Genomic DNA, 19,659 nt, shown 5'->3' with positions numbered 1-19,659 from the left:
AGGAGGAGGAGGAGGAGGAGGAGGAGGAGGAGGAGGAGGAGGAGGAGGAGAGAGTGATTTTTTTTCATCAGGACAAGACATCCAAGAGGCTGGAGAGACAGCTCACTGGGTCAAATGCTTGCTTCCCAAGCATGCGAGCATGAAGACTGATATTCAATGCTCACTGTCCAAGGAAGAAAAAGAATAAGAAGGAGGAAGAGAAGGAGGAGGAGGAAGAGCAGCCTAGTGTTTGACTGTGATCTTTGTGTTAGGGAGAGATATAGGCAGACCCCTTGTGGTTTCAAAAAGGGGGCCAGGGACTATGTTAATGGCCCCTGAGTTTGAATTCTGGTCTCCATATGCTCTTGCACATGCATACACACCTACACACGTTCATCTGCATGTACACACATACACAACCACGAACACCATCATTATACAAATCAAAGACATCTCAAAGGGCCTAGCAGTCTTAGGTTTCGAGAAAAATCAGAAAATAAAGACACTCTGGGGGTAAAAATGGCCCAGGGCTGTAAGCCTAGCACCAAGAAAAAGGAGGTAAGAGGACCACAGAAAGTTCCAGCCAGCCTGGGCTAACAGAAACAAACAAAACAACAAAACCAACTAACAACACTCTCTCCCCCCCCCAACCCCCACCCATGCACACACATGTGCACATGCACACACACAAACAACACAAACAGAAAACCTGATAGCAAGCAAACTCCTATGGCAGGCTGGGAATGGAATGGAATTCTGGGGAAGAGGGAAGAGAGTGGCTTCAGCCTTGAGTGTCATCTATTCAGAAAGTGCTGCCAGGTTTGGGGGGCGGTTAGTGGCTTGCATTAGGTAGTTTGCTGATTCTGGCCTTGGTGTCCCTGGTGAAGCAAAAGCAGAAAACAACTAACAACTAATGGCAGGGATTAGCTCTCGGGTTAAATCCTAAACCCAGAGTGGTAGCACCAGGAGGTTTCCGTAGTGAGAAATGGGCCCAGCTAGATGTGCAACAAGTTGCAACCTGCCAGGGCTGGAGTCAGCCGGCCTAGCCTCTGCAAATGCAAATCCCTGGCCCCAAGATAAAAGACTGTTTAAAACAGAGAAGGCTTGCCAAGGTATCAAGTGATTCTTGTTAAGCCCCATTTCAATGACAGACACATAATGCAGAGCCCAGGGGTTTGAGATTAAGTTTCCAGGCAAAGCCCACGACAGCCTAGAGCAAGGAAATTAATATTTCAGAGAAAACATTGGATTTTTTTATAATGCATTTTTTTAAATAATGCAAGGCTTTTTGGAGGGTTTCAGCCACAGCCTGCCAAACGCTGCTGAGCTCCCAGGACAGAGCAGAGAGGTGACCAGCTCACAGGGGGAAACCCCAAGGCCTTGGGGAAGCCAGTTCTCTGCAGGACACATTGATAAAAGCCAAGCCCAGTTAAAAGCAAGCATTCCTCAGCCTGAGACTTCTCAACCTGCCCTAGGCTCCCCCCACACATCCCCTTTCCTGTGTCCCCAGGAGAGACTCTTAGAGTTAATGTACAAAGCTGTGGGTTTCACTATGGCTTTTTCATAGGAATGGGTCACCACGCTGTTCTGACCCCTCCCCTCCCCTACCCTTTCCAGGGTTCCCTCCCACCCCACCACTGTTCCAACCTTCTGCTTTTTTTGTACAGGATGAGTGTGAGCTGCTTATAATCCCATAGTCCTCACTAGCCTTGGTGTGTGTGTGTGTGTGTGTGTGTGTGTGTATGTGTGTTCAGAAAAACATTCACACAGGGGTCAGGAGGAAACTCTGGATGTCAGCCCTTGCCTTCTACCTTGAGGAAAACCAGAGAGCTTTGAGGGGAGTCTCCTGTCCCTGGGACTTTCCATCTCATCAAAGAGGTGCTGAAATTGCAGGCACAGCATGTGTTTGTTACATCACTGGCTTTTATGTGGGTTCTGGGGACTCCAAACTCCAGTCCTTATGCTGTACAAGCGCATTACTCTCTTAGCAACCTCTGAAACCCCACAACACTGTTCTTACAGTCTTCTGCAAAGAAATGTGTGTGTAAGCATGTGTGTGTGTATGTGTGTGTGTGTGTGTGTGTGTGTAAGGCCTACCAGCAAGCTCCAGTGATCCTCCATCTTCTTCTCTTCAGAGCACTGGGGTTAAAATGCATGCAGCCACCACCACCCAGACTAGAAATTTGAACTCAGGTCTTCATGCTTACAAGCAAGCACTCTTACCCACTGAGTCCCGAAGCCATCGCCCCAGTCAGAAAGTACTATTTTTATAGCCCTTCAAAGATGACGATTAAAATCCTACATGATAAAAGCACCCTGGCTAGACAGTCCTCCAACAAAGCAGAATAGTTAGAATTTATTTTTTCAACCATGTTACTCTGAGCCTTAGATGACTAGACAGACACTGTGGACTACTCCAGAACACAGGAAGGAGGGGAACAATGAATTTAATCTGTCCTTCTGCAATATTCAGTGCTAAGGAATGACCCCACGGGCTGGAGAGATAGTTGACCTAGTCCAGCCCTTATCATACTTGCGTGATGATCAAGTTCTACCCTCAGCACTTAGGCAAGATCAGCAGTAGACTGTCATCCCAAAGACAGATGCTCTGAGGGATTAGCTGGCCGACCAGCCTTGCCTAATGGAACCAGCAGGCTCCAGGTTCAGAGAGACTCTCCCCCATATTTCTACCTCACCCAGATCTCCCATATAGGCCTCAAGAGCAGGAACTCCTGGCTTCCAGTTCACTGTGTAGCTAAAGATCACTCTCTGATCCCGACATCTTCATTCTCCAAAAGGCTAGAGTTACAAGCAAGCCTGTGCTATCCCTCCCATGTTATGCCTTCCTGGGGACAGAACTCAGGGCTCCACATGTTAGACAAGTGAGCTACACCGCATCCCCAAGGAAACCACCATTCTGTGGCTAAGTCTCCAAAGTAAAAGAATCTTGCTTCTTACAGGGCTCTACTCTGAAGCCTTGCTCGTTTTGTTAGCATGCCAGTGAATAGGAGGTGTTGCACACTGCCTGAATACTTTGCCATTCCTGGACACATGCTCATCTGTGCCCTCACTGGGGTTTGACTGGTTTATTATCTTGGCTTCAACATCAGAAGCATCTAGGGATTTTTTTTTTTAAAGATTGTGATGAAGGGAGAGCCCTGCTCAAGCCAGTGAGCCAGAACGCCTACGGGGTTGACTCAGGCAGTGGGATTACTCTAAAACTTCTCAGATGAGTTGGATCTACTGCCAGGGTTGGAAATTACATACAGTTCAGCAAAGGACATAGTCTCGGGGCTGGGGTGGTGGAGTTGCTCAGTTCATTTCATTCTTGCTTTGCAAGCACAGCGGCTTGAATTCGAACCTTAGATTCAAGATGCTGGTCATGGTGGTACAGCTTGTAATCCCAGGGCTGTAGACAAGTAAACAGAGGGTCCCTGGGTTTATGCCTTAGCCAGCCTACCTTACATGGTGGTGAGCTCCAGGCCAATGAAAACCCCTGCCTCATAACCATCTATAACTCCAGTTCCACCTGACCCAACACCTCCTTACCTCCTTAGCACCAGGCATGCACATGGTACACATGCATACATTGATACATATGTATGCATGCAGGCACAACACTCATAAAAGAAGAGAAAAGAATCTAAAAGAAGTAAATAAATAAAAAACACAGGTGGGAGGGAGGGAGAGACTTAGTCTATATGGAGTGGTGAACTTGACTGACAAGTCCCTCATAGCCAGACAGTGAGAGGCTGCCAGTAAGCACCCTGTTTCCCCTATGTGTCTGGAGCACAGCATACTGCATTGGTACAGGAACTCCAGAGGTGTATGCAGGTGTGGTCAGGCCCAACCCAAAGTATCTTCCTACATGACTCAGTCTCTAATCCTGTTTGGGGAAAGAGGCAGGTAGTAGAAAGACATGACTCCAGGGCCCTTCATTTTCACTGGGTACACCCTTCAAAGATAACTCTAGGCAAATTCTTCAGAATGAGTTCTGCAAGGGTGGAACTTCTCAGCCAGGCCTCTTGGTGACAACAGGACACAAGGAAATTTGAAAGATTAGACTGGAGGATTTCCTGACAAAGTTGAACTTGTCTTTTCAGTTTTTTCGTTGTTTCCATAAATGTGTCTTGTTTCAATCAAATCCAGTTCTCTTTCCCCATCTCCAGTCCTTCTTAGGTCCTTCCGTGTCTCCTTTCTACCTTATCTTTCAGACAGACTGACAGACAGACAGACAGACAAACAGACAATAGGAATGGATGGATGGGTACATAGTTATTGATATCCAGTTGATTTTCTCTGAGCATGTGAATGCTGGACTGTGCACTGTAGCCTGGTCAATCTATCAGAATCCCACCCTGGAAGAAAACCAAGATCATCACCCTCAGCAGTCACCAGCTGTCTCTAGCTTCTTAACAGATATGCAGCCCTGTGAGTCCCTTCCCATCCATGAGAAGAATGAACTTCTAAAATGTCTCTTAGGCTAGCAAGATGGCTTAGTGGGTCAAGATGGCTGTCTTTAAGCCTGACACCCTGATCAAGCAACAGGCAGGATCCACATGGTAGAAAGAAGAGAACTGTCTTAGTTAGGCTTTCCATTGCTGTAAAGAGACACCACAACTCTTATAAAGGATATTTAACTGGGGCTGACTTTCAAGTTCTGACATTCAGTCCATTATCATCATGGCAGGAAGCATGGCAGCATCCAGGCAGGTATGCTACTCGAAGAACTGAGAGTTCTACACCTTCTTCCAAAGGCAACCAGGAGAAGACTGACTTCTAGGCAGCTGGAAGGAGAGTCTCAAAGCCTACTCCACTTGGTGACACACTTCCTCCAACAAGACTGCACCTACTCCAACAAGGCCACGCCTCTCAATAGTGCTACTCCCTGGGCCAAGGATATTCAAATCACCACAAAAACAAAACTGACTTCCAAAAATTTTCCATTTGTCCTCTGACTTCCACATGCATGTGTGCACATACCTGTACAGCCACACAAATAAATAAATAAATAAATCCAATACAAACAATTTTAAAAACTAAAATGCATCTTGAGGTCTGGAGATATGGTTCAACTGATAGAGTACTTGCCTACCACGGACAAAGCTTTGAATTTGATCCCCTGTGTCCAAGAAACCAGTCTCGGGGACAAGATTGTAATCCCAGCACCCAGGAGGCAGAGGCAGGAGGAAGAGTTGTTCAAGGTCATTGTTGCCTACATGAAGAGTTCAAAGCCTGTCTGGGCTACTTGGGACCCCATAGGAAAGTTAGAATCAGAATGGTCTCCACAGGCACTGAATACTTGATCCTCAGTTCGTAGAAATGTTTGGGAAGGATGAGAAGGTGTGGTCTTGTTGGCGACATTGTGTCAAGGGGTAGGCTCTGAAGTTTCAAAAGCTCATGCCATTCCTTGGTGTGTGTTTTCTGTATGCTCATGATTTTTCTCCCAGCTCCTGCTCCCAGAATAACAACTCTGAGACTCCAAAATATTTTCAAATACCTAGGCCATAAGCCTGGGCTTTTCCCAGACTAGCTCATGACTGAGCTAATCAGCCCATCATTGTATATTAAGTTCTGTCACATGGCTGGTTACCTGGTCCTTAGATTTTTTTTTCCTGCTGTCTCCATCAGGGTTCTGGGGCCAATCCCTGTGTCTATCTCTATCCCATTATTTCCCAACCCCTCCCTCTCTTTCTGCTGGATGTCCCACCTTCTAACTCTCTGCCTAAGCTCATTGGCCAATCAGCTTTTTATTGACGGGTGAATGCTTTTACAAAGTGCACAAGAGATTATCTCTACTTCACTGCCAGTCAGAATTCACCCACCCATCTGTCTGTCTGTCTGTCTGTCCGTCTGTCTTCTGTCTGTCTGATGGTTACTGTTTGAAGACAGTCTCTTAGTTACTGCTCCAGAATCACACATGCCTGCTCGTTACTATATTCCCATCATAGCGGTCATAGAGTCTACTGCTACCTTCCCATGATGACAGAAAACGGCTCCTCGGGTCAGAACGTGTTATTCAGAGAAAGCACAAGGCTACACAGTCACAACACAAACATGATACATTTTAAGTCACTACCTCCCTGTGATTTTCCTTTTCCCCCTAGCCTTTCTATTCGCTTTTAATTCCTTAACCACTGGAGTAAGGGCCTTGCTGGAGTGTTCAAATTCAGTGTTGTTGCTGTTTCTACAGTGGCTTCTTCCTTAATACAAAAATCAGTATGTAAAAGTGACAATTGTTAAGGATTATATAAAAAGGACTATCCCAGAACACTTATGCAAGCTTTTTAAAAGAAGGAAGTAAGTAACAGTTAAATTCCCAAGAGTTAGAGGAAAATTTTGCCAATTCTAACATAAGCCCGGCCCACTAATCCAGTCACTGCTTAACGAAGCTTGACCTTAATAGAAAATCTCCAACAGGAAGGAAGATCCTGAGGCCCCTCCAGCTCACTCAAGCCACAGGAAGCTCACCTTGATGACAACCGGTGGAAACCGAGAGAATGAAGCCACTGTCACCGGAGCTTGTTCAATTCATATTTTGACCGAAATTAAATAAAATATCATGACTCAACTTCTCCTTTTTTTACAATAAAACTTCTGCAAAGCAATCCGTAGAAAATCAGGAGTGCCAACTAGCCTGATAAACTGGCAAGCCACACACTGTCTGGTAGCCAAGGTAACTCTTTTTCTTTAAAAGAGATTTATTGCATTAATATTTATTTATTTATTTATTTATTTATTTATTTATTTATTTATTTAGTGTATGTGTGTGTGTGTGTGTTTGTGTGTGTGTGTGTGTGTGTGTGTGTGTGTGTGTGTGTGTGCAAGCACTCAGGGAGGCCAAAAGAGGCTACGAGATCCCCTGGAGCCAGAGTTACTGCTGTGACTCATGTGAGGCATGGGTGCTGAGAACTGAACTCACGTCCTCATGAAGAGCAAGCGCTCATAACCACTGAGCCACTTTGCAGCCCCTTGGGCCATTCTTTATCCCATGTCCGTTGGAAACACCACAGCTGTACACAGGCTGCACTACCCCTCTACCACCATCTTGTTTTCTGTCTATGCAATCTGATGATACACTGGATATCTCTCTTACTTGTGGTCCACCTTTATTCTTCTTTACATCTTTATTCAATTTCAAGTTTAAGCAGCTACAAGAGCAGACCCAGTTAATAATGGCCTTCTTGGTCTACAGGGTGAAGACCTGCTTTTCCTCTATAGGGATGCTTATGTCCCCTGGTATGCCGGGCCCCTGGAGCTCTGGGAAAGTGGAGAGTCACAGAATGAAAGCAACTAGCAGGCTGTTCCATATTTTCATTTATTTACTGATTTTGGTATTTTTGAGGCAGGGCTCCAGTAACTCAGGGTAGCCAGGAATTTGAACTTAAACTCTCAACCCTCCTTTCCTCCATGTGCTGGGATTCTAGGATTGTTCCAACACCACCCAGTATGGTGCACACAGGCCTTTGTAAACAACAATGTGTGCCTCCCAGCAATGGCAATATACCCTCACAGAGGAGACCGCACTAGGCCTAGAAGAGAGGCTGCCCCACCAGCTGAAGAAAAGGACTCTGCCCAGTCTGGGCTCCACTAAGATGGGAATGGAGGAACAAAATCCTCAAAGAAGTGTGACCTAAGAGAAGACAGTCTCTAGCATTCTAATGTTCAAAGCAAAAACATTCCCACCACATCTACCATTTAGCTACAAGTATTTGAAAATACAATAGATCTGGGCATAAACATTTTTAAATGTTTATGTGCACAAGTGAAGGTCTGAGAATGGGATCGTGCATACCAATACAGTGTCCACAGAGGCCAGAAGAGGGGGTTGGATCCTCTGGAGCCGGAGTTACTGGTGATTATGATCTGCCTTATTTGGGTGTTGGAAACTGAACTCAGGTCCTCTGTAAAAGCAGCATGCACTCTTAACTACCCAGCCATCTCTCCAGCCCTATGACCACAGATTTTTACCTTAGACTTAATTAAAAATTTCTACGTGGTGAAAGAACATCATAACTACAAACGAGAGAAATATGAAAAGACAAATTCAGAATACATTACAATGTTTCAGTGGGTGGATGGTCCTATTACAGCTTAGGTGGATGGATGCATCTTTCTGGGTTTCCATTTCCACATCTGTAAAATGGGATGGAGAATTATACCCTCTCAGAGGGCCGTTTCAAGATTTAAAATAGCATGCAAGTGAACACATTTTCCAATTAACGAAGTGTTGTATTCATGTAAAAGATTAGATACAGAATATTAGAGCCAAGTATAGTCAATAGGTTGTCTTCAAACTTGTCAGACCATAGCCCCCAAGTCTGGCTGCTGGTCTTTGCCTATTTCATTGAGAATAAGGTAACTCAAGTTGGTTCTCTGCCCATTTTCCTGGTGCTACTTTCCCATTTGCCTGGAGAAGTGGGTAACTAATCATTTTGAAACTTGGTGTGTGTTGGAAATTGAAGCTCAGCCCCACTCCCCCACCCCCCAGATGCTAGGCAGGCATTCCACTACTGAATTCTATTCCCAGTCCTCACAACAGCTTTTGTTTTTAAAATTCATCATTTCGTTTTAATGCTCACTTTAAATATTCATTTCATTTTAATATTCATTTTGTATCCATTCTAACAGTGAAAGGCATTAAATGTGTTCCAAGCTTATGTGAAACAGAGAAGGACACAGTAACTAGATGACTCAACTTGACGGTCAGGGTCAGCTGGTTGAGTTGTCAGGGAGACACAACTCTGGGTGTGTCTGTGAGGATGTTTCCAGAGAGATTTCATTGGTGAAAGAAGACCCATCCTGACTGTAAAAGGTAACATCTTATAAGCTGAGGCCTCAAACTGAAGTAAAAGGCAAAGTCAAGCAAATACCAGCATGTATTTCTCTCTGCTTCCTGAGTACTGGAAGCCCCATGTCTTCACCACCAGCATTGACAGGAACGCAAACTGTGAGCCAAAATAAACCTTCCCTCCTGAAGCTGCTTTCCTTAGCCATTTCGTCCCATCAGTGAGAAGAGTAACCAATAGAGACGTGAAGCTCACTCATACTGTGTCCCTGATGGATACAGCTCACTCATACTGTGTCCCTTCCTCAGTCCTGGCCATTCCAACAGAGTGCATACAGACCTCAGGGAACATGGACCAAGCTCTGCTTTGAGCCAGAGCACTGTACCTTCTGACCCGTCCATTTCCTTCTAACTTTAGGACCCTTCCATTCAGCCAGCATAAGTGCCAAGTAGTGGACACCCCGGTTGAAATCGCAGTGAAAGATTTACTAGGAGTGACACTGTCAATGACACTTGGCCTAGCTTCCCAGGCCCGCCCGCTTGCTGATAAGCCCTGCTACAGCACTGATGATGACCCGCTAGCCGTGTATCAGAGGCTGTATATCGTTTCTCATTTCCCTTCCCAGGACTTGTAAAAGATGAACATCTGAAGAAATAGAGAAGTGCTGGGCTGTTTTGATTGGCAAAGCATGACTCACAGAGACATCAGATACCCAGGCAGTTGCTCTTTATATACAAGGAGTTTCAGGGGACGGGAGATGACTCAGTAAAGTGTGTACCATGAACTCAAAAGGAGTTCAGATTCACAGCAACCAAAGAAAAAGACTGGACATGACAGTGCTTACATACAATCCTACTGCTGCATGGGTAGAGGCAGAAGGATCCTGGGGCTTGCTCACCAGCAAGTCTAACCTAGTTGATGAGCTCTAGGTTCTGTCAATAATAATAATGATAATAATAATAATATACAGAACAATAGAAAGAGATGCCTCAACATTAACCTCTGCTCTTGGCATGCTTACACACACACACAACCTAACATTAACCACTGGTCTGGATATGCTTTACACACACACACACATACACACACAGGAACTATATGCACATATATGCCTTGTGTACGCCAAGAGAAAAAGAAGAGGCAGAAGTGGGAAGATGTTATTCCACATAGGCGGAGACCAAACCAATGGACTTAGCTGGTGGGAGTTGAAGCTGTAGCTTTAGTCGTTGATTCAAGAAGATAACATTGCACTGTTAAGAAGCTGGAAATGGATGCCACCAACCCAACTGTCACATGGGTGGCCCTGCTTATCTAAATGGGTCACAAACCTAAAAGTCACAGGATGAGGTGGCGGGGGTAGGGGAGAGATAAAAGAGACTCAGAAGAGGAAGCAGTCAGAATATATGATATGCATTACAGGACTGTCGAATAACAAAACCAGTCCTCCTTAGAAAGAAACTGGGAGTTCTTCTGTGCCCTGGAGACATCCTAGGCACTCCCTTAATAAGTGGGTGAGAGGCGGTGTTCTTAAGTCTGTGACAGTGCCTAGCAATTCCCTGAGCAGTGTAACTGATTATGTAATGACCACCAGACCCCTCACCAACACCATCATTAAAATCTTGGAAGAGAAATGTTTTCGGCAGTTTTAAAAGGCAGGTGGGGCAGGTGTTTCTGTTAACTCTCACACATACCATGAATACACACACACATATATATCCTCACAGATACCATAAACACACACCCAAAATAAGTCATTAATAATTAATTGATTAATTAATTAGGAGTCAGGGCATGAAATATGCAATAGTAGAAAAAGTGATGAGAAACCCCGTCTAATCCAGGTGTGTTCTCACAAAATGGATCTTCGAGGCAGTCTAGTGTGTGGACCAGGCACACAGAGGACTCTGACCTCAGTGGGAAAGGGAAGCCATGTGGTCCTCAAGGACTCAGGGTGAGAACCCACAGAATGCTGAGCCAAGGGAGATTCAACCGACAGAAATATTTGTAGATTGATTAGAGTCAAGGGTCACCAAGGAGAAGCCTGGAGAGTCTTCGAGAGAAAGTTAGTGCTACACTTGCCTAACTGGAGAGTAAAGCTAACACCAAGCAGGTCCACACTTCACCCCACAGGACTCCACTGTAAACAGTGTCCCACTGAAGCAGCCAAGGATCAGAAGTCAGTCTGACGGAGCTGCTGAGATTTGATACAACAGGAAGCAGCGTGAGATGTAACAGGTGGAAGAAAAACTTCACTCTTTTCCCTTCTGCCATGTACAGTTCTGATGGCAAAGGAATAAAAAAAAAAGAGAAAAAAAATGATTGGAAAGGTCAGAAAATTAGAACTATTTATGGTGACAATGTTACTTAGGGGTGTTTACAAGGGACAGAAACTGAGGATCCTGGAGCAAGAAAATAGCCAGGGTTTAAAAATTGCCTCAGGACTGAGCAAAGTACAGAGGCCAGTGAGTGATGGCCCACTCAGAGAACGTTCAAGTCACTGTCCAGAGAGCTGGACAACGTTTAGGGAGTCCTTTCTGAGCCTCAGCGAATTAAGTTCCTCAACACAAAATAAGAAAATTGAAAAAAAAGATGGAGGATAGGTCAGGGAGGGGCCTCAGTGGCTGAAGTGCTTGCCACCCAGGCCTAAGGACCTGAGTTTGGTCTCAGAAGCCCACACAATGGAAGCAGAGAACTCTCTAGAAGGAACTGTACTTCTGCTTCCACATGCTCTCTGTGACATGTTCTCCTCTTCCATATGTAAGCAAAATAGATAGATTTACCGTGTAAATTATGTAAATAAACGAACCATCTTAAAAGCAGCAGTATTGAAAAATTGAGTAGAACTAACTGCCGAACAACTACTACATTAATTTGTTAACTTGTTGGACGTGCACACACTTGGCACTGAGTGCCAACATGCCTAACATTTTAAGAGATGCCATGCTGCAAAGAGCCCAGTGTGAACTTAAGCCTACATGGCCCTTTGCTCATCAGAGGGAAGCAGCTGGTAACGAGAACCGGCATGTGGATGGTGACCACAGAAGTCTTCCTAACAACAGGCATGATAAAGATAAGAGTGCCCAGCACAGGTTGAGAGGATTACGTTCCGTTCAGAACCACATAACCTGAGAGATTCTTGGACTGTCAGTCAGTCAAATGTCGTGGTTTGATTTTCCTTTTGACATAGTTTGAGAAGCAGATGATATCAAACGACCATTTCCTCCAGGCATTGTGGTTCCAGAGACTAAAACGTGAACAGGGTATATTTTATGGTCACAAGAGAGTCACCGAGAGCTGCACCTACACTTGGAGGTGGAGGATGTCTGTGTGGACATGGGGCTTGTCTAGAAAGTGTGAAGACCCTGACTTGTGTCTCAGCACCACATAAAACGCTGAACACGCGGGGTGCATTGGGGGTGCACTCTTCTGTTGTTTGGTTTTGTTCGTTTTTTTAAAATGTTTCTTTCTTTTATCAAGTCAACACCATTATTAATTTGCTGACAATGTATTTTGGTCTCCCTTCCTTAACCCCTCCTATAGCTGTCCCCTCCCTCCTCTTCATCCCCTAACTGCAGGTTCTCTTTTTGACAATTTTTTTCATATACTTCAGGGTGTATGGTATCCACTGGGGCGTGGCTAAACTGCTAAGAGCCACACCCTTGAAGAAAATGGACTGTCTGTACCCCCAGAAGTTATTAGGTGGTCTGCATTTATGATACAAAACTGAGGAGGTAGAGACCGGTGGGTGCCTGGCCAGTGAGGGTAGTGAGAGACCCTGCCTCCTCAAAACCACAAGGTGGATGGTATCTGCAGAATAGAAACAAGATGTCTCCATCTTTGCACACATGTACGTGTGCACCTCCACACAGATTTAAACACATGTGTGCACAGGCACACACACAGACACACAGGCACACAGGCACACAGACACACACACACACACACACACACACACACACACAAACATACATTCCCCAAAATATTTCTACCCTATGTCTAACAAGAGTCTATAAACTAAACAGAAATGCAATTACAGGTCTCAGCAGCTCCTTTCCTGCCTAAAACAGAAGTCTAGAAGCTGCCAGGCCATGGCAATGTCTGTCCCCTCTAAGAGTATTTTAAGGACACAAGTGGTGGTGCAATCTCTGAAAGGTTGCAGAACACTAATTATACCCACAGGCTTCCTTTCCTTCCCCAAAGCATACAGACAGTCCTTGAGTCTTCTTCAAGATAGACTAAAGTCCTTCTTGATTTTTCCTCCTTGGGACAAACCTTCCTGAACATCTCACCCATTTAAGGGAGGATCAGAAGCAGATATTGTTGTTGACTGAAGAAAAATGGCATCACCACCAAACCACGTGCGGCTGGGCATGAGTTCTAGCTGAAGCAAGTCTACTATGACCATAGTCTATCTCTTACATGCCTGCAGTCAAAAATTCTCAAAATGACCACGGTGATACATCCTTAATTTTTCTTTAGTAATAGTGAGTTTAAAACTCCAGGGGAACGGTGGGTCCAACCTACGAGGCTTTGGGTTGTTTTCTATTTGGATTAGTTCGGGATTTAATAAATGATTTCTAAGTCAACTTTGGTAATTGTCTCTATTAGCATCAAGAAGTGCATGTTTCAAAGGGGCCAGGGAGGTAGCTCAGTTGGGAAGGTACACAAGCAGGAGCAGCTGAGTTTGGTTCCCCAAAAGCGACATCAAAAGGCCAGACGTGAGAGGTGGAGAGACGGCTTAGTAATTAAGAGTGTGGACCATTCTTGCAGAAGACCTGAGTTCAATCCCTAGCACCACTGTGGGTGGATCACAACTACCTGTAAACACGGCTCCATGGGAACCGGATGCCTCTGGCTTCCCGGGCACCTGCATGCATGTGCACATACATCCCCACACACAGAACTACAAACAATACAAACAAGCCTGTTTTTTTTTTGTGTTTTTGTTTTTTGTTTCTTTTTAAAAAGCCAGGCATAGTGAAGACTTGTAATCTCGGTGTTCGGAAGGACCAAACAATCTAAACCAAAAGGGCAATTTCTGGGTCAGTGAGAGATCCTGTCTCAAAAGCCTAGTGGGGCTCAGGAGATGGCTCAGCAGGTGAAAAGGGCTTAGCTACTGAGCCAGAGGGCCTGAGTTCCGTGCACCTCTGCCATGCAGCAGTGAAAGCAAGAGAGACTCCATCATAAAACAAGGTAGAAAGAGAGGACTAACTCCCAAGCTGCCCTCCAATCTTCCCAATTGCACTGTGGTTGGTATGCATGTATAGGCATGTGCACACAAACACACATGCACACGCTAGTGGACACACATGTGCACACACACAGATACAAACATGCACACATATGTGCACACACAAACACAAACATGCACACATGTGTGCACACACATGTGCACACACAAACACAAACATGCACACATATGTGCACAGACAGACACAAACATGCACACATATATGCACACACAGACACAAACATGCACACATATCTGCATACACACACACAAACATGCACATATATGTGCACACACATACACACACACACGGAAAAGAAGCAACAAAGCAAAAAATCTCTTCTAGTCCAAGTCTCATCACAAATAAAAACAAGCCCCACTGAAGCCAACATTCACACTGGTTCCCAGACATCTTCCTGTGTCTGGTGCCTCAGTCCACACCTGCTGTCTGTGCCTCTGATCTCAAAATAAGGGTCAGTTCCGGGTTACCTTTCATTTAAGATCAAGGTCCGTTCTTATTGGCACAGGAAGGCAAGTGATGAAGGGCTTTAGTTGAGCCTGAGGTGGGGGTCAGGAGTGAGGGGAGGTTTCTGTTTAGTGACGCCATAGTGCAGACTTCAGTCTCTGTTTACAGCTGAGGAGAAGGAGGAGGAGGCGTTCTTAAATATATCTCCTAAGCCAGTGAGTGAACCCTACCATTAGGCCCAGCTTTAAGTCTTGAGGAAGGTGATGTTTAGATAGTTTAGAGGCACTCTGCTGAGAAACTAATGCATGATTAAGAACAGGAACTTTGCTGTGAGAGCGAATGCTTGCGTAGAATTATTAGCATGCTAGTATACAAATTATAAATGCCACAAATAAAAACCCTTATAGAAAAACAAACCGTTTTGTCTGTTCACTTGTGGCTCAACAAACTTGTCTAAATATTTTTTCCTCTATTTTTGCATGCTTTTAAATCATCTTTTCCCAATGATCTTGTAATACCTTTTGTTGTAAGAAAAAAAAAATCTTCTGTCTTTCCTCTAAGACTCAAATCCGAATCTATGGGTTGTTTTATTTTTTTCCAGATTTATGTTCACTTTTATTTATGTGTATGTATACGTGTCTGCTTGGGTCTGTACCTGTGGATGCAGATCCTGTGGAGACCAGAGGGGGGTGAGAGATTTCTTCGCTCTTGGAAGTGTGTACTGGGAACTGAGCTCAGGTGCTCTGGAAGAGCAATCTTGGAGTCATGTCTTCAACCCCATTTTTTAAACTGTCTTCATAATTCATTCTAGGCAGTGCCATATAAGCATTATTGGTTTGTCTCCAGACTTACGAAAATGTTCAGCAGGAAAGCCAAGGCCCTGCAAGGCTTCTTAAATACTGTTTGCATTGACGAATACTCATTAGCCACAGTGCAAGACCAGGAGCTGCACTTCTACTAGGGAGGTCTTGGAGGTTAACTTGCAAACGCTTCATGGCAAATCTTCCATGATCTACCATATGTATCCTTGACTACAGGTTACAGCCTTGAATTTCCCCAGGCCTTCCCAATATTGCGCCCATTATAGTGACTAAGACGATCTAGAGTCAGCACACCTTAAGAACTATGGGTTGAGATCCCCAAACCAAATCCTTTAAAAGACTTAACACACGTGCTGCCTAGTTCTTATGTCAACTAGACACAAACTAGAGTCCTTTGGAAAGAGTGGCCATGGTTGAGAAAATGCCCTTACCAGAGTGCCCTGTGACAAGTCTGTGGTGCATCTCCTAGATGTGGCAGGGTTCAGCTCATTGTGAGCAGTGCCAACCCTGGGCTGGTGATTCTGGGTGCTGTAAGAAATCAAGCTGAATGAGCCATGAGAAGAGAGCCAGTAAGCAACACTGTTTCATGTCCTCTGCATCAGCTCCTGATTCCACATTCCTAAAAGCCTTGAGTCCCTTCCCCCGACTTCCCTCAGGGATGAGCTATGACATACAGATGTTTTCCTTCAGCAGCTGCTTATGGTCATAGTGTTTACCACAGCCACAGGAACCTAACTAAGACACTAGAATTAGAAAACTCACTTTGAGAGAGGTATCTCAAGTACTCCCTAACACACAGTAGGGGCTCAGCATGTTCCAGGCCATGGTATGATCTCAGTCATCTAGAGCTCTTGCCATGGTTAGTAACTATATCCACTAAGACCCCAGGTCCCTCCACGAGCCCAGAACAACAGCATCTCTCTTTGTGAAAGAAGCTTACAGAGCTTGGGGGGGCGAAAGTGGTCCTCTCCAGGCATCGGTGAGTGATCCTCCTCAAAGGAAATGCTTTCTCAATGCTGTAGAGTTTTACCAGATGAAGAGCCACTGTGGTGTAGGTTGGAAATATGCACCACCCCTTATTTTCCTTTAGACATCTGAATGTGTGTTCAGCCAAACCTGCAGTCCTCAAAAAAATCATCCTTTTACTAGTCCTGTGCTTTAGAGCTGAGGAAAGGGTTTAACTTCCCTAAACTGTCCTAAAATCTCCATTTTAAAGAACACTTGAGAAGCCACGGATTGCTCAAATGAAATATTCATGACCCCAGAAAAATGCATTCACCCTGTGCTAATCATCTCCATATGCAGAAGAAATGAAACCAAGGCTTTGGGAACTCTGGAAGCTGCTTCAACACAACAAGCCCAACACACTGAGCTCTCGGTCCCTCAACAAAACTGCCACTGTACCAACCTGAGTTTTCCTCACCCTAGACGATGGCCAGGGTCCTAGCTTTCATTAATGGGTATGTTCTCTGCTCCAGGGAAAACAGGATGCAGTCAGCAGATGCAACCTTTGCCCCATTCTTCTGCAAAGGAATGTGGCTCATGCCTAGCACACCCAAACACCGGAAGGCCCAGAAAGAGAATGCCATGGACCAAAACAGGTAAAGCCATAAACCAAGCCAGCGCAGTGCTGGGCCCAATGAATCCTGTGCCTTGCTTGACAAATACAAACCCTCAGTATTTGGAAGGCCTGGTTGAACTGCAGAAGTCCTTCCATGCTCAAAGACCTTCCCTGGGAAATGGGAACCCTGGTCGACATCTTCCTCTCTGTGGCCAGTTCATCATGAGGAGATACAGACAGGGTTCAGTAGTTAGAGCACGGATGTGCTCGCAAAAGACCTAAGTATGGCTCCCAGTACCCACATCAGGCAGTTTACAACCACCTGTAACTCCAGCTCCAAGGCTTCTGACACCCTCTTTTGGCTTCCACAGACAACCACAATGCAGGCAGACATACTAATATGCAGATGTATACATGTATACATACATAAAAATAAATTTTTAAAAGCAAGACACTGAAATGGAGAATTACATCTCTCTCCTCTTTTCACCCGCCCCCCCCCCCCGCGGGGGGCCGCCCCTCCTCCCCCTCCCCCGGTGTGATTCTGTATACCCTCTAAAGCAGTGGTTCTCAGCCTTCTTAATGCTGAAACCCTTTAATATTAAATATGCAGGTTATCTGAAACTCTATCCGTAAGGGGTCACAACAAACAGCTTGAGAACCACTACAGTATAAGGTGTCCAACTAGAGGCCAGGAAAGCCTTTATAAGATGGTCCAAGCATCCTTCCAGATGAAAGATGTGGGTTTAGGGCAGAAATGTTTGACAATCCAGATACTCAAAACATGGTCATAAAGGGAGAAGAACTTGGTTTAGAAATCTGAAGAGTGTCCCCACCCCACAGGCGTGCCTGAGTAGGATGTGCTTGAAAGTCCAGGACATGCTCATATACCAAGCTTATATTTTACTCGCAAGGATGAAAGTATTTGAAAGAAAATATTTCATCAGATAAAGAGAGGGAGAGCCTAGATGCCTGACCTTACCCAGATATTATCTCACTGAGCACAGGTTCTTGCCCTACAGCTAATTCCTTCTGACTGCTTACAGCCTCAGCCCACAGACGTCAGGTCCCCCTTCAAAACCCAGGCAGGAAGCCAGAGACCAAGTCAACTGCAGCCAAGGGGTCAGTTGCTCTACAGTGGGTATCTAGATGCTCGCTCAGTTGGTAGAGTGCTTGCTCAGAGTACACAGAGCCCTGGATCCTATCCCAAAGCCACATAAACCAGGTGTAGTATCGCATAACTGTAATCTCAGTGCTGGGAAGGTAGAGGCAGGATGATCTGGAATTCAAGGCTAACCTTAGCTACATAGTGAGTTTAGGACAGCCTGGGCTTCAGAGGATACTGACACAGGAGGAGAAGGGAAAAGAGAAGGACCCAGGCCGGAACGAGTCACAGACTGTCAGGTTCAATGTGAAAAAGAGTCCTTCCCCAGCTATAGGCTTTCAAATTAGCTGGACATCAAAGGTACATTTTTTCATCTTCATTAAGTCAGGTCAACTCTATTCTGCTTTGAGCCACCAGCAGTTGTATGAGTCTTGGACCTATGTGACAGTCCCGTATGCTTGGAATTTGAATTTTACAATAGATTTCCTTGTACTGTACAATACATTGTGCAATTATACAATAAATACATATTTATTATATTGTATTGAACACAATGTGGCTGAATTGCTAGCAATATCAATGCTTAGGCCACCCTGGTTCTCACTATCATGATATCCCTGTCAGGCTGGGAACTGTAAATCACCCATGAGCAAGACACTCATTGTTCCTGTCTTGATTTTCTGTGGCACAAAGACCAACAAGAGGCACAATGCATATTTCCATGAAAAATGCCCTTCTAGCACAGAGTACTATGTACAATGAGTATGCATAAGGAGAAATACAAAGCGAAATAAAAATGATAGCAGATCGTAAAAGCACATGAACCAACCAGGGATGACACACTGAGGGCATCTGAGGTATGAAGGTTCCTCCACTCTCAAATATGGTATCCCTTCGACCCCTTCAGATTCTCTATGAAAACCCACTTACATACACACATACACACATACACATACACACACACACACCACACCACACACCACACACACACACACAGAGCCACCAACACACACACAGCACACACACAGAGCCACCAACACACACACAGCACACACACAGCACACACACAAGCACACACACACACAGAGCTATGAAATACACAGCACACACACAAGCACACACACACACAGAGCTGCCATCTATTTATGAAATAGAGAATCGTAAGAATTATCTTTTAGGTCTCTTTCTATGATTAAATAAGTAATGTCACCCCTATTCCTAACTGCACCTCAATTTAAGCCCGGACATCCCTGCAGCTTCCTAAACTCCTCAGCAAACCCCACCTAGAAACAAGGTGATCAATCATTCTCTTGTCCTGTCAGAGATGACAGACTCCTGTGGGAGGAAGGACAAGCTGGGAACACCAGGCTACTACTGCTCATCGCAGGGCTGGTTCTGAAAACCACAACTTCAGCCATCCAAGGAGCCACAGGAGCAGAACACAAAACCTTGCAGAGAGTTAGGGTTAAACTTTCATATAGCACTAAGCTGAATGTGCTGAGCCAGGGTCAGGAAATAGGGTTCCGTGTAGCCCATTTTGAAATGCCTTGGTGGTTTACATCTGACCTAAATAAATCCTCAGGATGCTCTATGATAGACAGCCAATGTTGGATGCACACACTTGCCTTAGATACACTGCTCAGAAGCCAAAACATAGAGCCTAGGTGGGTAGGAAACATAGACGTTCAATTCAAGATGTTTGTGGTAG

At 45.0% G+C, this 19,659-nt stretch overlaps 1 protein-coding gene across 2 annotated transcripts in view; it reads right to left on the bottom strand.

Moving 5' to 3' along the window:
• The window catches only part of Tgfbr2 (transforming growth factor beta receptor 2), an 84,402-nt gene that overhangs the window by 58,762 nt on the left and 5,981 nt on the right, over positions 1 to 19,659 (bottom strand). The window contains exon 2 of one of the 2 annotated variants that reach the window (XM_028767320.1): positions 8,041 to 8,115. The exons of the other annotated variant lie outside the window; for it this stretch is intronic. Coding sequence (XP_028623153.1) covers positions 8,041 to 8,115 — 75 coding nt within the window. The remainder of the gene's footprint in view (positions 1 to 8,040; positions 8,116 to 19,659) is intronic. 2 annotated transcript variants of the gene reach the window in all.

This window comes from Grammomys surdaster, unplaced genomic scaffold (assembly GCF_004785775.1).
Source record: "Grammomys surdaster isolate TR1022 unplaced genomic scaffold, NIH_TR_1.0 172, whole genome shotgun sequence".
NCBI lineage: Eukaryota > Metazoa > Chordata > Mammalia > Rodentia > Muridae > Grammomys > Grammomys surdaster.
Note: the sequence above shows the minus strand (reverse complement) of the source record. Positions and strands in the feature narration are given on the sequence as shown.